This window comes from Hetaerina americana, unplaced genomic scaffold (genome assembly GCF_022747635.1).
Source record: "Hetaerina americana unplaced genomic scaffold, ioHetAmer1.1.p SCAF_20, whole genome shotgun sequence".
NCBI lineage: Eukaryota > Metazoa > Arthropoda > Insecta > Odonata > Calopterygidae > Hetaerina > Hetaerina americana.
Window position 1 is genome coordinate 5,635,607 of NW_027286764.1, and position 23,466 is coordinate 5,659,072.

General features: G+C 41.1%; 1 protein-coding gene across 1 annotated transcript in view; it reads left to right on the plus strand.

Annotated features, from left to right (window-relative positions):
- Positions 1-23,466, plus strand: part of LOC139688552 (protein O-mannosyl-transferase TMTC1-like) — a 1,154,623-nt gene that overhangs the window by 853,853 nt on the left and 277,304 nt on the right. The window contains 2 exon segments of the mRNA XM_071586100.1: positions 13,395-13,562; positions 22,748-22,861. Coding sequence (XP_071442201.1) covers positions 13,395-13,562; positions 22,748-22,861 — 282 coding nt within the window.

Genomic DNA, 23,466 nt, shown 5'->3' on the forward strand with positions numbered 1-23,466 from the left:
GTGCGCGCGAAACCAATTTCCACCGCTCCCATTTTACCGCCACCATTGAGGCAACATTTGAACTAATAACCTCCGCGCACGTTCGGCACGAACCTGAGCCTTCGGTGGAATGAATCTCCTCCGTGCTCGTTGACCGTGGCAGACGCGGCCATCGCCGCATAAAACCCCATGGGGGACACCCCCCCCCTCACAGCTGCCAACTCCGCTGCTCTCAAGTGCCCCTCACTCCTCATTTTCTTATTTTGTTTTGATGACCAACCCCGCCTCCAAGTCCACCATGGCACGCGAGGGTCTGGGGGACTTGGAGGCGGTTTTGCAGACGGCTCACACCGGGAAGACGACGACGTTTCGGCCGATCGTTTGTGGAGCTGGAGCACCCGAGGGGCTCATCCTGGTGGCTGAGCGCCCGACCACTCAGCTGACCACACGGACAAGCGCCCTCACGATCTCCAACTCCCGGTCGATTCGTTACTCTTAGGGGCGAGATCCGTTTCCCTCCGTCTAAACCAGCCAACGCCGCCGGTGTGGTGCCCGGGGGCGGAGAAAGTAGGTGATGGCGCGTGGTTCTAATGCCCACATGCTCTATGATACCCCGTGTGATTGACACACGGCTAGAAACTAGGGTTGTCAGCTTAGGAAAAGCCGTTTGAAATAGATCATTCCAAGATGACCTTACGAGATATAATCTAACAATCGATATTTTCTATCAAATCATTTGAGGAAAATGTATTTCTTTATTCATTAGTTTTCTAGAAATATTATTTCGTTTTAACTTGAGTTAGAACTTGTTTAAGATACGCTACACGTGGCATAAGTCGTCAATACTAGCTGGTAAGTCACAAAATAAGGAAATAATACGGCTAAATACGATAAGAAATTACAAATTAAATTTGTCAAAGGACAAATTTGTTAGAAATGTCCAAGACCAAAACGTCTTGATTATCGCTCTGAATACCAATTTTAAATGCCGGCCTTTATCACATATTCATGCCTTAAAATGGAAATTATTTCGGGAGGCGATCCGCATCTGAAGTCATATGCGTCGTTAGGAATACGTGGATGAAATATATTCAGGAAATTAAAAAAAAGAAGGGAGGGGGAATTCCGGCATTGGCATCAACCTACACGTACGGAATGGTGCCTAGGGGTCAAACATAATTTAAAGTCCCATCGGATTGACGGTGTACTCATATTGAAGTGCTGCCTACTTAGTAAGGACCTGGATACCGCTGAGATATCCTGCCTTCGTCGGCACCTGATAAGACCGTGGATATGTAGACAACATCCCCGTGGAAATAATGAAACGTCTAGGAAAATGTGGGATGCATAGATGTCGTGGGTCAATCTGTAGCAATTATGAGGAAGGAATATGGTCAATTTGATTAGATAGGTATTAGTTCCGATCCCAGAAAAGGAACGGGCAGCGGTATTGACGCTTGGAGAGGACGGCTCCCTACATTTCTCGCGCAGTTTGTGGAAAAATTGCCACCCACGGCATGCCAAAACAATAAGGGTTAATTATTTAATCCAATTCGTGCAAGGTAATGGAACATATAGTCGTTAGTTCGATCATGAGACACCTCGATAATCGGGAGTTATTAATGAAAAATCAAAACGGTTTCCGAAAAGGTAGATCTTGCGAAACACAACTTGCGCTTTTTGTTTATGATATTCTTATTTTGGGATAGAGCAATGTTCGAGTGAACGCGATTTTTCTAGATTTTTATAAAGCCTTCGACATAGTACCTCATAGGAAACTGCTCACAAATCTAGAAGCATATGGCATTGATAAAAATTTCCTGAGTTGGATTAAAGAATCTTTGAATGGCCGGGTTCAAAGCGTAGTGTTAGATGAAGTTAGCCCAGATGCAGTCGAAGTTTCTTCAAGTGTTTTCCAGGGAGGTGTTATCGGACTTCTTTTATTCCTACTTTACGTTAACGACATCGACTCCGTAGTCACTAGTAAGGTACGTTTATTTGCCGACGATGCAGTGGTTTACAGTGACATCCGCTATCCTGAGGCCTTATCATCCGACCTTAATGCTAAATAACGCTGGTGCAACACTTAGCAATTAGAATAAACTTATAAAAGTGAGTAATGATGATATTTTAGGAAAAAGAGCAATTCCCACCCGAACGCCTACTGCATCGGGAACACCGAAATGGAATGTATAGACTCAATTAAATACCTAGGCATTACCCTCACTCACGATCTCTCCTGGGTTGAACACATGCAGGGAATATATGAGAAAGCAAACAAAAAATTAGGATTTATTAGAAGAGTACTGGGCACAAAAGGAAACAAACTGAATCGGACAACCAAACGGTGTTGCTGGTTTTTTTTCCTCATTTATAAGTATCTCACTGGGAATTGTATGATATCTCTTTTTTCCGGGTGAACTAGCTCCCATTTACGTATCACTGTCTAAAGTGAACACAACTGATTTAATGAGCTTGTTAAAGAAACATGCTGATATGACAGGCTATCTTCAAGAGATAAGATTTGCGAAGAAAAGAAAGGGCTTGTCTATCTACATTAGGAAGTACATATATTTTCGTTAGACAACTCATGCTGCGACTTTTATACTATAATTTTCAATTTATCGCCCTTTGATTCTCTCTCAATCGAGCTGGTTTCTCTGCAGGCCTCACACTTGCAAGTGATTCTTGATTCTAAATACGAGTTGTAGTTTCATACATACATCGTAGTATGTTCGTATATTTTCTTGCTTTTATCCTTATTATTTTATGGCCACCTTCTACTTTTCTGTGTGGTTGAATTTCTTACCGAATGAGAGCCGCAATTTAAATGCTGCGAAAATTTCATTTGGGCATGCATAATTTATATATCTTCAGTTCTGAACTATTTTAGCGTGGTTTTATTCTATAAAATTTGTAGAGTAAAAATTCTTTCAAATACTTAAAAATCACCGCCGAATTACCTTGGCGATTTGGTGGAATGTAGCTTCAAAAATGATAGGCTCATACTGTAGTTTCAATTGGTAATATTCGGCTGGCTTCGGACTAGGAATTTAATTGAAATGCGTTCATTTAAGAATATTGTAATTAAATCTCATTTTTAGATTTAATATCCGTTGGCCAAATGTGATGTGTAAGACTTATGCCGTTGATATTCCCAAGCGGCATATTTAGTGCGATAGTATATTCGTTGATGTAAATTCTATTCAACCTAATTTCGATGAAGAGTTTTCATTCGAGAATAGATTTACTTCTTAATGGCCTCTTGAAAGGTTTGTTACCATTTGTGTACATGCAAATGGTTCCCAATTGCCCCGGTATAATCACGCTCGGAACGAAACTACATTGTGTGAGGAAAACAATGCCACGAGCTACGAACTCGAATGCGACTTTGTGGTTAAAATTTTGTGATTTCAATTTGACTTTTCTGGATGCATAAAAATATGCATGATCCACCGTATCTCTATCAACGATGCTACGTTGAAGCCGCCATTCTTAGACTCTCATTCTTTCAGCCGTTTGAAAAAGTTAAGTGCCGGTGACTTCGCGTTCTTTCATGGATAGTTGTCCCTGTCCATCTGTTAACTCGCATCACTCCTCTCTCTATTTCCAGTCTGGTTTTGCAGTTTAATCGCTGGAGAGCATTCTCGTTGACCACCTCCCCCTACACCCTTGTGTACATTGGAACCATGTATGACATCAGACTTCTCAATCCTCAAACGTCTCTCCATCAAAACCGCATTTTCCGCCGATTCCGATATTCGCTGACCTCATTTCCACCCGCTTCTCCACATCACCCCCCCCTTTTCTCTCTCCCTCTCTCTCTCTTCCTCCCTCCCCACCCACCCTCCTCCTAAATCCTCCTCTCTCCATCCCCTTCTCAACACTCCCGATACTCGTCGAAGAGCGAAGGAAACACGGCCTTACTATTGTCGAACTCATCGCTAAATGGGGAGCTTGGAATTCATTTCGTTTGTTTTATTTATATTTTTATCGAAAGCGTTGATGGCTTTCGTTTACTCGATCCAGATTTATGGCGAGGGAGGAATGGCTTCCCACTTGAGAGAGCGTTTGCCTTAAAAACTTTCAGCCCCCTTCCGCCCCCTCCCCGGCCTCCTCCAGCCCCTATATCACTCAACATTTCCCTCGGCATGTGTCCCCCCACTTACGGCGAAGAAAATACTCCTCGCGTGGGGGGAGTATTTCGCCCATCCACTGGCAAGACTTTCTGAGTCTAATGTTACGAAAGTGCAAGGCACATCGACCATATGGACACTAGAACATTATTTAAAAAAAAAGAAGCGTTTCACTGGAGTCCTTCGTCGTTATTCAACTTTTATAGATCCATTTATATAATAAAAGTTTCACCCCGGTCCCTCTTTTAATTCTTCCCGGCAACGGGTGTTGGAAACGCGGTCCACCTTTCAGAGAGATAGTTCTCCTGCCGTGTTCAATTCCGGCACGAACGGCCACTCTAATTATAGTTTAATAAGATCGTCACCGAAAATAAACTGAAAGCCAACACATGAAGGTGGCCGGTGATTCTTGGCGATATTGCAAAAGTTTCTTTTTCAAGTGGGGAATTAAAAAATTCTTTACTTGGGAGAAGATAAGCTTTTCAGAGGCTTATCACCAGTATTAATTAAATTTTAAACCTTCTTGTGATTTTCTTTGTATTGAAATCGGGTTTAGTCTTGAAATTTTCCAGGAAAAATTTAATTTTTAAGCTTAATTTGGGTTATAATGCTTGATAATATATATTACAAATAAGTTCGAAGTTATATAATGGGTGTTCACTTAAGTATAATAAAAAATAACTAGATTTAGTGCTCTATGTACTGTCGACAATTTCATATGCCAGTGAATATTGTAGATCTCTTTATTTATTTAACGGAGAAAATTATCTATGCCATCAGATACACGTATTCTTGAATAATTTGCTTTACATTTTGTGGCGAAATGGAATTTGGAGCAAGTAACATCGGGGAGAGAGTTGGCAAGAGTGGATCCAGAAAGACGCAGATGTACATTGAAATACGAAATTAAAGGATTCTCACTTCCTTGAGAATGGCGCCCTGAATTAGTCTAGGTCTCTCAGTATGTTGCGTCTCACCCGTGTGGTGAGGGGATAGTTACGGCTAAGGCCAATACAGTATACTACCTATCTGTCCAAGCAGTAACCTCAAACGGGTCGGGCTGTTCGGTCCACCCGATGGTTGAGTGGGCACGAGATCTATCATTGGTTGACTACATACACTCACGCACACGCGTAACAAATCGATTATTTTCTTCTCAATAGCCTCCGGTTGGTCCGTCTTAAATACGTGTGCAGTTTACAAATATTATGCTCAGTTTTTACTTTCACAGCTACAAATACATCCTGATCTTAAAATTGCTACAAATTATTTATGCCTCTATATTCTTAACGGAGCACATCAAATTAATTTAGTTACATTTTTTGTTGTTAGTAATTTTTTTGCATTGAAGTAAGCCTTCTTGGATGTCTTCAGTGTTTTTTAGCCTTCCTCTTTCAGCTGGTTCATTTATCGGGCTTATATCGTTTCTAATTCGATTTCTCGAATTTCTGGGTGATTTTCACTTTCTAATCTTGAATCTCTCGAGTGTACGATATGTATTTCGTGAAGGATCTCAGGTTTTCCCGGCGTATGGTATTCAAGAAGTTCTCTCGGGTTTCCCACCGGGTCAGGTTGCACTACACCGACGTTTCGAAGGCTGACTCTGCCATAGTCTTCAGGGTGAAGTGACGCCTTCGCTTCGCTCACTTCACCCTGAAGACGATGGCAGAGTCAGCCTTCGAAACGTCGGTGTACTGCAACCTGATCCGGTGGGAAACCCGAGAGAACTTCTTGGATATGTATTTCGCCAGTGACTATCTTCAGGTTCCCCTCCCAGTAGTTGCGGCTGGGATCGACTACTTCCTTCTCCAGTGCCCTCGTCTAATTTTATTATACCTTGACTCAGGCAGTATATTTAATGATTCTGTGTACCCATTTCATTATATTGAGGACATTTTCCAGTGAAGTGTTTTCGAATTCATTAAAAATGGCTGTAAAAGTTTCCGTGCTGATGTATAGTTTGGATTAGCTCCCTATCTAAGAGTAGTTTCTAACATTCGAGTCCCCGCAAGAAGCCCTGGATGGAAACCTTTCATATAATTTTACTTGGTGTCGTACTTTTCATTTTGAAAATATTTCTTTCAGAAAAATTGATTTGGATAAGTTTTATTTTTCGTTTGGGTATTTTCTTGAGTTTTAGTTTCTTAATGAGAAATAGATGTAGTATAGATGTCTTTCCGGGAATAAGTGATCACGCAGCAGTGTCTTTTCAAATTGATTGGTGTAGATCAACAAAAGGAGGTATGGGGGATGAAAAGAAAATTTGGCAACATACCCGGGCAGATAGGTAAGGGTTTCAGGAATTTTTAAGGGGCAAGTTCCTGGATGGGCAGGTAGTGGAGCGACCGTGGAGAAAATATGGGAAACATTCAAAGAAATAATTCTTGAAGGGCAAATGAAGTATGTTCCCATAAAAAATTTGAAACAAAACATAGATCCGGAGTACTACAACAAAACCATAACAAAACTCAAGAGAAAGGTACACAAATTAAAGAATAAAAGTAAAGAAATGTCACACCATTACAGGACTTTGGTGCGGAACCTATATAGGGAAAAGAAGAAGGCAAAGGAAAAATTTCTTATAAATGCAATTTCGAAAGACAATGCAACGAAATTCTATAGATATATGAGAACGAGGAGAGACAAGAGGGAAAGCGTGAATATATTAAAAACTAAGGAAAATGGCATTGTAACAGACACTGTAGAAATAGCAAATATGTTCAACTCCTGCTTTACGGATGTTTTTCGGGGAATAGAAAACAAAAAAGGGAAATAAGGCTTGCCTAAATAGCTCAGAAACGACAGAGAACTTCATCAGCATAACGGCACCAAATAGCTTACTGCCCTCGACAAACGGTATTATCTTGGAGGACTCGTATTTTGTGAAAAAATAAAAGGAGGATGAGGAAAAATAAGTCAGTGGGACCCGATGATATCTCAATTGACATTCTAAAACTGAGTGATACCGCAATAGCTTTGTACCTGAGTCATCTATTCAAAGTAACTTTAAATAATGATGCCTTGCCCAATGATTGGAAAAAAGCAAATATTACACCAATTTTCAAGAAAGGGGATAAAAAAATAGCCAACAATTATAGACCGGTAAGTGTAACCTCAGTTGTTTGTAAAGTAATGGAAAAAAGAATCACTGACTCCATTCGGGATTGGTGGACAAAAGATAGATGGCTATTCAAACCTTACCATGTGTTTAGAACGGGATATTCGTGTGAAACGCAGATTTTGGGATTTGTCAATTTATCGGCGATGCAAGAGATGAAGGAAAGGATGTGGATGTAGTAATCGTTGATTTTTCGGCGGCTTTTGACCGAGTGCCTCAGGATACATTATTGTTAAAGTTAAATTCGTTACCATTGGATTTCAGAGTAAAACAATGGATAAAAATTTTCTCAGAGGCAGAACTCAAAAAAGTAAAATTAGGGGATACATTTTCAAATGAGGCGAGCGTTTTAGCAGGAGTTCCACAAGGCAGTGTTCTATGGCCATTACTCTTCCTAATTTACGTAAACGATCTACCAAACAATTAACATTCCCAAATAAGACTTTGCTGATGACTGCATTATATACAGACAGGTAGAGCGTGTAAATGACCACGTAATACTACAAAATGACATCGATCGCCTTGGTGACTGGGTTTCAAATAATAATAGGGGCATTAATATAAGTAAAAGTAAGCATTTAAAATTTTCAAATAAAAAGAATGCAGAAAAGGAAATTTACACCCTCTTTGGAGAAAGAATCCCATGTACTAGTCAATGCAAATATTTAGGCATTTATTTAACTAGGGATCTTGGGTGGGGAGTCCAAGTAGATAATTTGACACGGAAGGCATTTCAAGTTTTGCATTGGGTGATGAGAAATTTAAAAGGAAGTAGCGTAGCCACAAAAGAAAAAGCATATAAGGCACTGGTTATCCCTATCCTAGAATACTCCTCCATAGTATGGGATCCATATGAGATAGGACATATTAAAAAGATAGAAAAAGTTCAAAGAAAGGCAGCAAGATATGTACTCGGAAGGCACAGAAGAACAAATAGTGTCACAGAAATGTTAGATACACTGAAATGGGAGAGTTTGAAAAATAGAAGAAAAAGGAGTAGGTTAGACGCGATGTATAGAATTGTTAAAAAGGACGAAGCGTGGGAAGATATATGGCAAGGGATAGAAAAGCCTTTGAGGGAAAAAACGACCATAGTTTCAAAATAAAAATAAGGACTCAAAAAACAAATAAGAAAAAATACTCTTTTTTAAATAGAACCATAATTGATTGGAACCAGCTGCCTGGAGGTTTGTTTGAGCCCTTTCCATCCTATTTTAGAAGTTTTAAGTATAAATGTAAAGCAGCCACTGGGTAATAAACTTCGTTGTAGTTATTAAAATATTGTTTGCATACGATGTGCACAGCATTTTGTATGTGATGTGGAAGTGTCATTGTATGTAAGAATATTTTGTCTCCTATCTGTTTTTCTAGTGTGTGTATTACATTGACCAAACTTGACCGTTGCCACCAGGAAAATCGCCTAATTGCAGCGTAATTCATAAATAAAAATAAAATAAATAAATTGACCGCAGGGCACCATGAATTATCAACATTAGCATTGGTATCAATAAAATTTTCGCAACAAATTCAACACAAACTGGTTGGATTTAAAGAATTTATCACCGGCAAGTGATGGTCGCCCACTTCCTGGTTCGTCCAAACGGGAGGGACATGCGTTCAGTTTGAAAATTCCTTTTCCACCTCTCAACCGCGTAATATGACGGGCTATCATTTCCATAAAAAAGCCGTCTTTTCATCGTGGTTTTTTTCGGAAACTGTGACATTTCAATTGAATGAGCTTGATCACACTGCGAGCCTTTATCTTTTCCGTCACTTCGAGTTACTTTAACCTAAGGCTGAAACCTGAAGCAGAAAACAACATCAACAGCTCTAATTGATAATGTTATGTCCAAAAGGGTCATTTTATGTGCAGGATACATTTTACTTAGGAACATCAGTCTTAATACTTATTACTTAAAAACCATAACCCCACATTAAGGTCTAAAAGTTCTGATATCAATTTAAGGTGGCTATTATTTCATTTCGGAATCAATTGCAGGGGATCTTTCTGTTAAGATATTTTCACAGTTTAAGAAATGCGAACAATCCAAGTATTTTTGAAGTGGTAAAAATATTAGTTTAAATAAATGGAATTGATTTTTACAATGTTGTCTTCATTTTGGTAATTTCCGGATTTTTCAATCTTCTTCATGGATCTGGACAACGAGGGCTGTCCCGAAAGTTACCTCCGTTATGCCATTACAAATACACTGGAATAGATACAGAACATTTATTATTTTCATCTCAAAAATAAAAATCACAGATTTAAACATTTTTCATATCCCTGAGCTTGTTTTCCAATTCTTTCATCGTAAAATTCTGCCGCCTGAGATCGCAGCTAACCAATGATGTTGGCATCTTGTGGTTCCTCGTCGACACGAGCACAAAACATGCGGCAGTCTATTCATTCGTGTTTCCATGCAACAGAGTCGTAGAAGAAATCGGTGAAAAACTGTCTAAACATTTCAAATATCGCAAAACGCCGGTTTTCACGAACCTTTTCACCAGTTTTCAGTGCAGTTTATTGTTCGCCATAGAAGACCGGACTCTTGTGTCATCATCATAGGCATTTGTGTTAGCACTCTTAAACAAACGGCTACACAACTCTTGTCACTCATCACATTTGTTCCGCACAGACCACAAGTTCCGTTGAATATCAGCAGCTTTGAAGTTTTTCTCATCAATAAAAATCTTATCGCTGAGCGTACTTCAAGTTTGACGGGAATTTCAATAGTATTGTTTATTTTGACTCGCCACTGTAAGCAAACGACATACGACGCGACTTTCCAACCACGGCAACTCGAGGCGTACTGAGTGCCGCCTACTGTGCGCGTCAATAATGACTATCGCCCCCCCCCCCCCAACTACTTCTCACGCTACACGAAAACGGAGATTACTTTCTGTCCTGCCCTCGTACTCCTCCCCTCCTCTATCGATTTACTCATGTAATTGACTCCCGAGTCCACTTCATATTTCGCCCTCCATTGAATTTCCGCTTCGTCCTCGGTGTTAGCTACATCCCCATTTTGAATGAGAGTGTTTAACACTTTTTCAAGCAATGTTTTTTGCTTCTTTATCATCTTCTCTCGCTGCAGAGAGCGGAGACTTTTTAAACGTACCACGCGCCATTTCTATGATACGGCCCCAATCTACTAAGGAGGCGATTACAAAACTGTCCAAAGTACGCATTTTCACATTATTTGCTTCAAATTTTTAATTATCCAATAATTAATTATTTTCCCATCTTCTTTAATACGATAATGTCAAAAAACAGGAGTGTCGTAATTGGATGATTTCCGTTTTCCTGTAAGTCACAAATTTTACATCACTCAATCAAAGAATTCATCTTTAATTAAAATTTTTGACTTCCTTTCGAGACGCAGTAAATTTTCTTATTTTTTTAAATTCCTTGTTCAGAGGCCGCTGTTCCAAATACTTTGACCACACTTGTATATTCATTTATGAAGTCATATAGCTTGTGGTGAATTTCTCAATTCCCCTCCCTCTAATTCCGCAATGATATTTTGCAAATAAATTTTGCAGCCAAAATTCAATTGCATTAAGTCGCAATTTGACGAAGAAAGAGTCAACCTTTCCTTTAGCCACCTGTAGTGACGTAGACGCAGGGGCAGCAGAAGGAGCTGGAGAAAGCAGATGTCCTGATCAAACGGGACTTTCATATTATTTGTTAGCGAAAGGGTGCTTATTCCTGTAGGCGGTGGGTTCTCATCTTAGGATGCTAAATCAGCACCCACGCCTTGACTCACCGCGGTATTATTTAGCATTCATTGTGCTCGCACAATGGAGAGTGCGACTAGGCTTGGATGCCCGATCTCTTTTTCATTCATTATTCATCCATCGTGCAGGGCTTTGACGGCAAATCTCGGCACGATGGATTTGTGCGAACGAGTGCATTTCACAGGTGAATTTTCCTGGAGCGATCGATCAAGACTCAAACATTATTACCCACTACCCCGTCCATTGTGTGCTTGATGTGAGGAGGGCGAGGTTGGAAATCGGTTGCCTAGTTTTTGCTGGGCAGGGCCCTGTGAGATTCGCATCCCGCTCTTCATTCCTCACTGTAATATTTTCTCCTTCCACTCGTCTTAGGGGAGGCGACCGACAGCTTAGGTCATTTGCCCCATTGCGGATGGACAGGAGTGGATGAAGGGTGGAGGGAAACCCGGCGTCGGTATTAGTATACTCTTAACGAATGGCAACAATGAGTCCGCAGTTTAACGTCCCATCCGACGGACGGCGTACTCACTCACAGTGCTATCAACAAGGCACCTCAAGTAGGGATCGGTATACTATTGAAAAATACTCGTATCTGCCTTCTCCGGGATCTAAACTCGGGCCCTTTGGATGGGAAGCCAGTACATTAGCCAACGCAAGATCTTGAAAATATTCAATTCGAACTCTGCTCTGAGCATCGATGTCCTTGATGTCTGTTTCTCCTAAACTCAAACATTTCGTAATCGCAGATTGCTTTCTCCTTCCTTGAGGTTTGAACTCTTTCATGTTTCTTGGAATTTCCATTTCGTCCTTGTTACTCATTAAGTCTTGAGGACTTCGACGCTCGCGCGATGTCATTCTAAATTATGAGAATGCGCACCTTCCGCTTTCATTTTTTTTTTTAAAGTATGAATTAGCAAATGCGCTAAAATAGCCTGGAATGGAAAATGGAATTTAAATGCAGCTATTTACTATATTGGCGAATGCTATGTTCCATCTTTTTATCGCAATGGATTCAATTGTTTCGGATAACACTTCAGTGTTATTCGAAACAACTGAGCTGCTCTCTGCGCTGCTCATGGGTTCGCCTAAATTCGATGGACGTATCTAGGAGCTGCAGGCTCGCTCGACCCGCGTGTTACGTGTAGATAAGCCCTTCCTAAGGAACTTGATCAAACATGCAGCCGTGAAAAGAGGGGAAACCCAACGTGTTCAGCAAAATGGCTTAGCTCGCGCGGTGCACATTGCATGATTTAACTATTACTTTTTATCGTAGAATGCGCGGCAAGGCATTGGTTTCGTGCTCAGTCGGAGGGAAGCCATTTCTTCGCCGTTCTTTGGTGATAAGACACGAAGAGACGGAAGGGCCTTGCGCTAGCAGAAAGAAAAGCAATTAAAACCGGCTTCCAAATTTTATAATGCCTGTATCGTCACGTTCAGCGAGGCGCTTGTGCTAAAGATAAGTGGAATATGCTAATTCGATATTGCCGCGCAGATTATTCTAAATTGAAAACGAAGTAAGGCTTTTTGCTTGAAGACATAATAATAAGACATGCCCATACAAATGACCAGATACACGCTAAACAGAAAAACAGTTTATGATTGACGAGAGAAAAGTATGCGGAGAAATTTAACTCCTAAAATATTTACCTTTGCCGGTACAAGGATGGAAAAATTACCTATTAATAATTTATCATAATATTTTATATTTTATTTTTTCTTCGTAGATTGCATTTTTAAAATGATGTACGTACTTTAAGGATCGGTTAGATGTGAATTAAACTGCAGAGTATCAAAATACCTTCGTTTGTCCTAGAAGTGAAATGTGAGCATATCAATTAACTTATAAGTTTTACTTGATAGATTGTGTTATGCGTATCAATTATCCAGCATTGATTTAAAATAATTTAATGTCGCGGAAGCGATTTTTTTACGTTTCTGATAGTTGAAATTACGATGCTTTTTGCGGAACTGAAAGGTGAATGTCAAAATGTCACTAGATGTAAATTATGCATAAAAATATCGTGCATAGCTACTGCCGATGATGTTGAAGGTTGTAATCTAAGAAATGTACGATTACTCCATAAAACTAGCACTAATCCATGCGTCAAGCCGTACTCTTTAAGTGTGCATTTGGTAGGATTGCCACTAAGGTGCTAAGGAACCGTTTGGAAATCATTTCCCTTGGATTACTTTTCTTGCTTAATTTAATCCACAATAGTTTCACTTAAAACGTTATTTATTAAATTAATTGTAATATAGTTCATATTTCTGGTGGCCCATCTTGGTTTAAGCTGTTGGGCTAATTTCTAATGCATGTCCAGGGAGCCTCCTCGCATGTGGCAAATGAGGGGCCGGGCGTGGATGAAGTATTTGAAAGGCTCGATCTAAACACTCTCTCTCTTTTGTCCCTCCAACGCTTGCAGCCTGGGCTTCGTGCTGCTCGTGGTGTACGGCGCGCAGCTACTCTGGAGTGCCTTCCTGCGCCAGCGCTCCCTCGTGCTGTGCGCCGGACTGGTCATCTTGCTACTCGCCTTCTGCGGCCGCTCCGTGGTGCGGAACGCTGACTGGGCGACCCGGGAGTCGCTCGTCAGGTGAGCAGCCGTTGCTTTCTCTTCAACGATGAAGTAGGTGGTTGAGTGCAGTGTGTCCTGTCAAGTCCTGGGTTCGAATCCATGTGAGTGACGCCTTCGGGTATCCTCGCTTCCATCCAAACCAGGAGGTTGTTTAGAGTTCAAGAACTTTTGGGAAAACTTCAGACTGCACAGGAAAAGGAATTGTGCCCATAAAATGACGCGCTAATGCGTGGATTTTTCACATCGTTGAGCTAAGCCGGAAGGGCTAAAATAACCCACAGGATGAATACTCTAGCATTGTTATATTAGCAGTTTAGTCTATTAAATAAAATGGGTTGAAATTCAAAAAAAGGCCTTTATGCTTAAAGGTCTTTTTTCATTACTGCAAGAAATAATTAATCTATGAAATTCAAAGAAGATGCTCACACTACGTATAAAACAATGTCATGCTTGGAATATCATTCAAAATGAGTGAGGTATTGTTGCAACTTTTCATAAGCATCGCGTTATCTCTTTCAATGTTCTTTGAATGTGAGTTTGGCGGTGAGGACCGACGTATCAGCTTCCATCACATCGCAATACTCAGTCCAAAGTTGGTTTTTTAGGCGAGGGCAGAGCTTGCGCAAAACTACGCTCGAATCGTGTCAAGTGTAGCTCACGTTGTAAACAAGGATAATAATGAGGCCGGCCGGTCCCTGTGCCACGATTCGGCTACCGAAAGGTTCTGCATGGATTTCAGATTGAGTCGTCTTCAGTGGCAGTAATACTTAAATTACCATGCAGAGTCTTTACTGAATCAATACCATTACTATGAATAACAACTAGTCATGGAAGTAGTCAATGTAAGGTGACATTTCAGGAGTCTCCATCCATTACGTCGGTGTTAACATGACAGGTCTTAATTAGCAGAAACGCTTCGTTTGAGCACCACAGTAGTCTTAGCTATGTAAAGAAAATTCTTATGAATCCAGAAAGAAATCAGTTTGATTATTTATAATGGTTAGGCACATATTTAGGAACAGCGTGATCAATTCGCACAGTTTCCTGAGAGCGGATTTTGATTCGGACCATAATTTAATAATAATGAAGGATTAAGAAAGATTGCAATAGATAAAACAAAGAAGAAAGTTTCAGAAATGGAATTTAAGAGCTTGACCGAAAAAGCTAAAAGCGAGTATCAGCAGACTGTAGATAAAATTATAGGTTAGAACAGGTAGCTCATAATATATAAAAAATAGTGGATATCAAAAAAGGCCGAAAGCCGCATGAGAAACTATGCATAGTAAGATTAAATTTGAAAATAATAAGGAAACCATGGATTACGAACAAGACGATTAAAAAGATAAACGAGAGAAGGAAATGCAGAATGTGAAAACTGAGCTAAGCGTAAGGAATAATGAGCTAATTAATAAAATGAGGTGTGAGACAAATACAGCATAAGAAGCGCGGTGGAAGGAGCAATGCGAGGATATGGAAAGTTTACAGAGTAAGGGTGAAATCGGTGCACTATACGAGGAAGGTAAAAGTAATGCCAGGAAATAAGAAAGGATAATCTTTGCAAACAATCAAAGAGAAGTAATGAAAAGTATTAATCAAACAGGGAAATATTCAATGATGATAGGCGTAGATTCGGAGGCTTTTGGTATGTGGGAGTGGTGGAGGATGGAGAAGGTGAAGTGGACGGAAAGGAAAACAAACGAGGAAGTGCTGGGTATTGTGGGCGAGGAGAGGGGAATGCTGGGAGAAATCCAAAGGAAGGAGGTGGATGCTGAGCGTTTGGACATCTAGTGGGGTGTCCAAGATTGCGGCAAAAGGGGGAACGTTATGCAAGTGATGAAGGGACGGGAACAGAATACGCATGTTAAACGGAGTGAAGGGAGAAAGGAAATAGACGGCATTGAAGAAGGGTTAATTGAAGTGCCGGGGATGTGTGCTTTAGCAGAGGCAGGTAGTAGATGCCTCAGGGCACTGTTGAATAGTCATTGCATATGGATGTAACTTAAACGGTAGCATGCCAATTGTAATAAAAATATATTAATAGTTTTAATGGCATGGTTTTCCAGTTGGTAGAACTTTAGACTACAGCTCCACCCAAGGTACGTGATTTTTCGGGTATCAAACCTTCCTAGGAAACCATAAACCATATTATTGTCGCATTCTCGTAAATGTCGTTTCTAATTGACCCGCCGCCGGAATGAGCATTGACCAGGGTATTTGATGACAAATTACCTGAAATCATTTATTAAAAGATATCATGCGAAAATATTTGCGCTGCTCAATTGGATGTAGAAAGTGACTATTTTGTGAATGAGGTTAGCTTAAGTTCATATGTATTTGACGATGAGTTGAAAAAGACGTTAATGAAAACTGAATAGGACAAGGTTGTGGTTTTAGGTTTCACCTCTGCAGATAATAACTCAATGCGATTAGGAAAACGTTCTCAGAGTAAGTCATGGGACAGGAAATATATGCGAAGATTCCGCAAGATCGGTATTAATTCTTTTCCAAAAAATTGGGAAAGCGGAATCACGGGTGGACCATAAGTTTGATCTCGACCGAAAGCAAAGGCTTCGACATTAGCGAAATGAACAATAGGGTGGAAAATAATTACACAAGGGATAAAAAGTTGCTGATTGGTACGAGTTAACTCCTTATAATAACTTGTGGTGTAACTTGTTACTTGAAATACGATGACTATTCTTATTTGTTTGCATGGTGTGATTGGAGAAGAAAGTAAGCCGATCAATTGAGCAAGCTAAATTAATTTATTTTATCGGTGGTAATTCACTGTGTCCGTGCGAAACCTATCTCAAACAGTGCATTGTTATCAATGATCATAACTAGATAACGATCTCTTCTTCAATGATCCGCATTGTCGAAGGATTGACGGGGAGATTAGACTGGAGAGATAGACCACCCATCCGAAAAATCTCAATGTCCCAGATGCTAAATTGCGTGCATCGGGTGGAGAATCAGGTTGGGTAGCAACAAGCGGGGAATAAGAGAGAGAGAGGGGGGTGTCTATTTGGATATCCGTTGCCGGCATTTCCATTAAGGCAGCGGGAAGAGTCATGCTAGAATGAGGCGCGGAGGGAGACTTTTCAAAGTTAGATTCCAAATGTTTTATTCAGCCTTCATTCCGCCTTATTCATTCTGCCAAGTCATAAAAAAGTAATCGTAGTTTGGAAACAGAATACATTTTTTATTTTCATTTTGTGTAACATAAACAGCTTTTATTCTAACGTTTCATCATTTTCCTTGATGAAAGAGGGTGACATTTATATTTGACCTTTGATATGAAATAGAGTGAATGTATGCTCCTGCGCTGCGCTGCAGCTTATTCAATTGTCAACTTCGAAGAGGTCACAGTCCGTTTGCTTAAATTGTGTAGCGTCATTTAAATATGGATCTACCATCATAGCTCAATGATTATCATTTCTGGGAGAACATTCACTGAATATTTTGTCTTGACGAGTGTCGTGCCTCAGAAACACGCATAATTTGTTGCGCGGACGTTTTTTGTTTCCTTCTTCGAATCCTATTGTTTGTATAAAAAGTATCGGAAAATGTTTCGTATTAATAGATTTATTTCAGATGTTGCTACATTGCCTCAAAATTCTTCGAAGTACATCCTTTCTTGAGCATCGACTCACTTTTGCCAGCGATCTTTTCATGACTTGAAGACCCAGGTAGGGGGATTCCGAAAGGTCCTTTAAGGTCCGCGTGCAAGCTTCTTTGACGGCAATAAGGGTGGTGGTTTCCTTTGAGGAAGGGAGGATTTCACCTTTGGGAATAGAAAATAGACTACTGATGCCAACTCGGGACTGTAAGGGGATTGGGGAATCGTCGCGATGTCGTTGCAGAAGGTCTTCTTTCAAGTAGACTACTCTTAATCGCCCGTTTGGACCTTTTGGACGAGTTAAGCGCAGATTTTTCGCGTTACCAAATTTTCAGTGAAAATGGTATCATTCTATCGATTCCAATATGATCTGCGATCATGCGCGTACTTCGCAAACGGACGGTTTGAATTCAGCACTTCACGCACACACACACACCTCAGGGAAAAATTGTTACCGATACTTTTTATATAAAACTTGTATTTGGAGTAAAGTCCGCCTTCGACAATTATTCCCGGATAGTCCTGCTTTGCAGGGAAACCAGCATGGCATCATTGTGTAACTTGACGTATCCATCGACTAACCCATTGAGCACGGAACATGGCATCCCTCCTCGTTTTCTAAATTCAACGTCAATCGGGAAGATTTATGACGCGATGCCGAGTGGCATCTTCCGAATGAAAATTGTGGTCATCTGCGAAGGAAAATGTTTTTGGCATTCGCGTGTGCCCTACGATTCCTGTCCGGAGAATGTATCCCATTTCGCTCCGCAGAAAACATTCGCCCCCTCCCGCCCCCTCCTGAACCGTTCCGCGCCGCGGAGAGCCATCGACTGAGCTCCTGTGTTTGAACGTCCGGCTTGCTACTAATATCCTCTCCTTCGTCTACGTCATCGATTTTTTAAATTCAATTTCTTTGGATGGAGCCGCGCTCCAATGACAACATTGCAGAATTCACAGAATTCGTTTTTATGCGTCTGGCATGCCAAACATCTGTCCCTTTACCGTTGAACTGTGGAATGTTTGATTGACAAATTGTGTATGATACATTTTCGAAATTTCTGAATTAATTTTGAGAAATTATTATTTGAGTCAAATTATAAGGTATTTTATATGTTAATGAGCTAAACGCTGATTGTTAACTGAGAAAAAGCATGGTTCACATTTAGGCGTCGTGGCAGTGCCGTCGGCTAACAAGCTGACCATTGTCTGACGAACTTCATCATTTTAGTCGGCGAGGTAGCGAAATGGTTAGTGAATTCGGCAGCGGACTCTTGTTCTAATCTACTTCATGTTTTTTTTGGACTCTCTAAGATTCACCCATGACTATTCGCTATGATTCCCTCCTTTGGCCTATAAATTTCCAGTTTGACATGGAAAAACAGTGGGAATAATAAAATAGATAATAAATGCTTCGGTGGAGATAGGTAGATTAAGGATGGACATCCTGAGATTTAGCAATGTTGAGTTTGCCGTTGCTGATGGCATACGGAGCGATGGATTTTGGGTGATATACTCAGGAGATGAGCGGAAGATCGCAGCAGTGAAACTGAAGAGGAACTGGTCAGGAAGAGTGAATTTTGCTCGAAATACGATGAGATTATTCTGCCTGCGGACACAGTTTTGGTGTAGTTGTAAATTCCAGCATCCAGCCATCCCCGCTCGTATATTTATGGACCTAGCGTCGGAAATCGCACCATATCTAGAAATCACATTTATTAAGTCGCTAGTAGACCACAAGGTCCCCAGGGTTTGGGAAGCGTCTAGCGGAACAACAATATTATAAACCAGAGACAAAGGGGAAGCGAGTAACAAGAGGCCTATTTCCCTCACACCAATATTATCTCATGGACCATACAGTTGCTAGTTTGATAGTGTGACCTCTATCATTCTTTCATTAATAGTCAGGAACTAGTATTGAAAAATGAGCACGGCTTCTGAAGAGGTAGAACCTGCGAGATACAAGAAGCGCTTTTTGTTCACGATATTCTTACTTCGGGAGAGAGCAATGTTCCCGTGGATGCGGATTTTCTGGATTTTAAGAAAGCCTTCGACAAAGTACCTCAGAGTAAAATACTCGCAAAGCTAGAACCATATGGCATAGATAAAGGTATCCGGAGTTGGATGAAATGACTTTTTGAATGGTCGGGTACCAAGAGAAGTGATGGATGGAGTTAGAACTATTGCAGTAGAAGTTTCTTCAGGTGTACCCCAGGGAAGTGTTTTCGGGCCTCCTTTACTCCTGCTTTACGTAAACGACATTGACTCCGTAGTCAGTGGTAAGACACGTTTATTTGCCGACGATGCAGTGGTTTACTGAGGTATCCATAATCCGGAGGACACAGCAACTTCATTAGATGACGTTGATGCTACGCAAAGTTGGTGCGACACATGGCAATTAGAATTAAAATTAAAAAAGTGCGCGGTGATGAATTTTTGTAGAAAGAGAAATTCTTACCCGAACGCCTACTGCATCAAAAACACCGAAATTGAATGTGTAAACTCGATTAAATACTTTGGCGTTACCCTCACTCACGACCTCTCCTGGGTGAAACGCACACGGAGAATATGTGGACAAGCTAACAAAAAGTTAGGAGTTATTAGCTGACAGACTGCTGGGTGAATTTGGTGAAAACGTCAAAGAGAAATGTTATCTTTCGCTGGCTAGGCCTCGTTTAGAATATGCTGCAAGTACATGAGATCCTCACGAAGTTAGATTGATTGCCGAAACAGTTTGCATGCAGTGTAAAGGATTTGTAAATTTTTTATGATAGGTTTAATAGTGTATCCAAAATACTAGAGGAGCTAAGGTAGGAATCGCTCACGGAGCGAAGGTTAAGTTACTGATGAAATCTTTGCATAAATTGGAAGGTCTCTTCAGCAACGACGCTGAAAATGTTAAAATACCCCCATGGCACTACGGTAGGAGAGATGATGTGACTGAAATAAGAGAGGTAAAGGGTAAAACAGATAGATTTAACATGTAATTTCTTCCACGAACGATAAGTGATCAGAATAATATTGCCCGACCGCAGTAGGGCCATATTCTGACTAAAATTAGTCTGGTGCGTGAGGCCACGTGACCACATACCCTATCGGGCCCTCTGCCACATACCCTATCGGTGGCTTGCAAGGTACTAAAATAAGAAAATAAAATTAATGAAAAATCAAGCTCCTCTCCGCTGCACGCGATCCAAATCGGTAATCAATCCAACTTCCAATTCAAATGTTTGGCATCAAAATCCAAAAACTTCCCTGGAAAGTACAATACGTTTGAAGAATGGATCTTTCTAATATGATCGGCCAAAGAAATTACCCGGGTCGTTTTTGAAAGAGATGACAATAAAAAAAATGATAAAGATGTAATTGTGATGCGGTTTGGGCGGTGCACGGCTGACATGGACTGCAGAGGGACCTTTCTTTGACAAACTGTATTGTAGAACTCCTTCAGCGGACGGAGAATACGCGACCTCTTGCGGCCGCATTAAGGTAGCATTTCTGTTATCGGCGGCTCTATTCTTTACCCAGAGTTACTCGCGACTTATTTCCTGCAGAAACTTTCCCTATTCATTAGTTTGTCGTTTTGCGATTCCTAAATATTACAAAGACTTCCTTTATTCTCTCAGCCTCCTCGTCTCCCCTTCCTCTGAATTATTGAAAGTAACTAATTCAGCCACGTCCCCCGTGCTGCCCTCCGCCCGGGAGCGGCTGCCTCCGCGAAGGAAGTAAGGAGGGAGTTTTTCTTCCATCGGCCAGCTGCCCCTTGTCCCCCTCCCTGGGATGACGGGGAGTCACCAGCAGATGTCGCAGGGATGCTGCGTCGCGACCTCTTTACTTGCCGTGTCCCCCTACCCCCGCCCACACCCGGCACTCTCCGCTGCACCTCCCTTCCCCCCCTTCGCACCCCCCTCCTCCGCCGCAAGCACCCCCCGTTGCCTCCCATTCCTCCGAACGTGCGTGCAGTCCCAAGCTCGTCATCCGTGCGTGCACACACGCCGTCGTTTCGGCAAGGATTTCTGCATTTCGACGTGAATGTTTTTTTTCATATCATATTGCCATTGCCGCCACTGCAGTTTTGGTTTTCCTATGAACTTTTTACTTTTCCTCAACAATGCATTGCTTCATTTTTTTGTGCTCAACCTTTCAGCCGGAAAATATCTTGTCTATAAATACCTCATCCAAACGTTCACTTGAAGTATTTTTTTAATTTTCGGTCACGAGTCCATTCTTTGTCTACAATTATTATCAGTCAGCCGTGTCGTTTATTCTCCTCAGTTACTCTGTTTTCCCGAATTTTCATGAGTTACCAAAGCCCACTTATGGGTAAAAACTATAAGGGCTCGTTAAATATTATTTCTTTTTAAATACATTTTCATTAGGTCCGGCTAGATTGTTTCGGCGAATCTAAATGTAAAATTTTCATTTCAGAAAAGAAGACCATATAAAAGACAAGCCCCTATTTAATGAACGTAAAAGTGAAAGGATGCAAGAGGAAACGGAGCAAGGTTGGAATATTAACACTTGATAATACTCGGTAAAATAAATTTACCATGACTTATAATAATAATCAAAAAGGAATAAATATAAAATGCCAAACTTTTCTTATATCATGAGCACCTACTTAGACGCCTATTTTGCGGAGAAAGGCGTCAAATACCGTATCGAAGGGTTAAAACAGTTGGAGCCTTTCTGGGAAAACTGAAACGACTCAAAAGGAGACTGCGTTGAAAAATGAAAATAAATTTGAAGAAAAAATGTGTTGTTTATTTGTTAGGTCGGAAAGTCTTCAGACTACCCTCGTGTCATTGTTCTCGTATTGTAATTAGTTGAGTTTCCAGTTGGTCTTGTTCGTAATTCGCTTCATGCTCATTGAACCCGGGCATACGGGGCATCGCCGAAGGCGTTGGAGTTGAGGGTAGAAGTCAGGTGTGATAGAGGACTCATCTGAAAAACGTCATAAAAACGAAAGTGCAATGGAAACATATAGGAAGTGAATACGGATGACGGGAAAATAATCTACGTGGTGATTTAATTATTTCAAGGTATTCTATTTAATAAGGTAGGCGCTTAGGATAATTCCTAAAGAAAATTATCTATACATCAAGATAGCTTCCTTATGGCTGTCCGACATTATTTTCTTCTCCATTTCTCCGTAACTTCTGTTTGCATTCACGCTGCCTAAAAAAGCTATTCACACCCTTCCCCTCTTACCCATCACCCCACCCCCTAACCTATCTCTCGCTTCTATCGCGGCCTTACTACTATTCAATATCCTCTCCATCATATAGATAGGATCAGGCATAAACTGCGAGAAATGAGTGAAATAAAATTTTGTTTAATTGTATGCATAGAAATATAAAAAATGAGGAATGCGAATAATTTTAGCACTAATAAGTGCCATTAAAATTGAAAACTATTTGCAGTGAGTGTTTTTTCAGAAGACAACCTTTTGTATTAATACGTTTCCTCTCTCTCTTTCTCTCTCTCTCCACCCTAAATTCCTCGCTTGCGCCCCCTGTCTCCCACTGCCTGATGTCCTTCCCCGCTGCTCCCTTCCCGCCCTTCGCCTCCAACCCTCCGCAAACAGGGCCGGCCTCAAAGTTCTCCCGCACAACGCGAAGATGCACTACAACTTCGCCAACTTCCTGCGGGACACGGGGGACGTTGAGAGGGCCGTCGGACACTACAGGGAAGCGCTTAGGTGAGTCTTACTTCCTTCGCCCCTCCAACTCCGCACCCCTTTTGTCTCGCCTCCATCAAATGCCGGCATGGCAGCTGCGGGCGAGCGGTGACAATAGCCGCCCTTATGTCTCCGCTTGGATCCACGATTAAGCACTGCCCCCGTTCGCATGGCCATTTCCAGTTGAATGGAGCCGTGGAACAAGTGAGTGGTCAAGGGTGCCTCTGTCGTGATTTTTCTCCTCCCTTTCGTCAGCGTATCGCCTCTGAGTAAGCGTATTAAAACCAAGAGGGGGGGCAATGTTGAAACGTGGACACTTTATCGGTTTTGAAGTGCATTGATTTGACATTCGGGATGTATTCATGGTGACTTGCGGTGCTGATGCCGGTGAATGAAATGCCATCGATGAAACTGCGAATTTAAGCCACGATGAGGGAAATCGAAGTCGGGTTGGGTTCCTTTATCTTATTTTCGTTTATATTTCATAAACAAAACTTATCCAACGTCGTCGATTGATTTTTGATGCAATTTTCACGCAATGTTTCAAAATATCAAATCGCAGATGTGCATTTGTTGTCGCCATCAAAACATGAATACTGCTTTATGGTTCACATCGTAAAAAATGT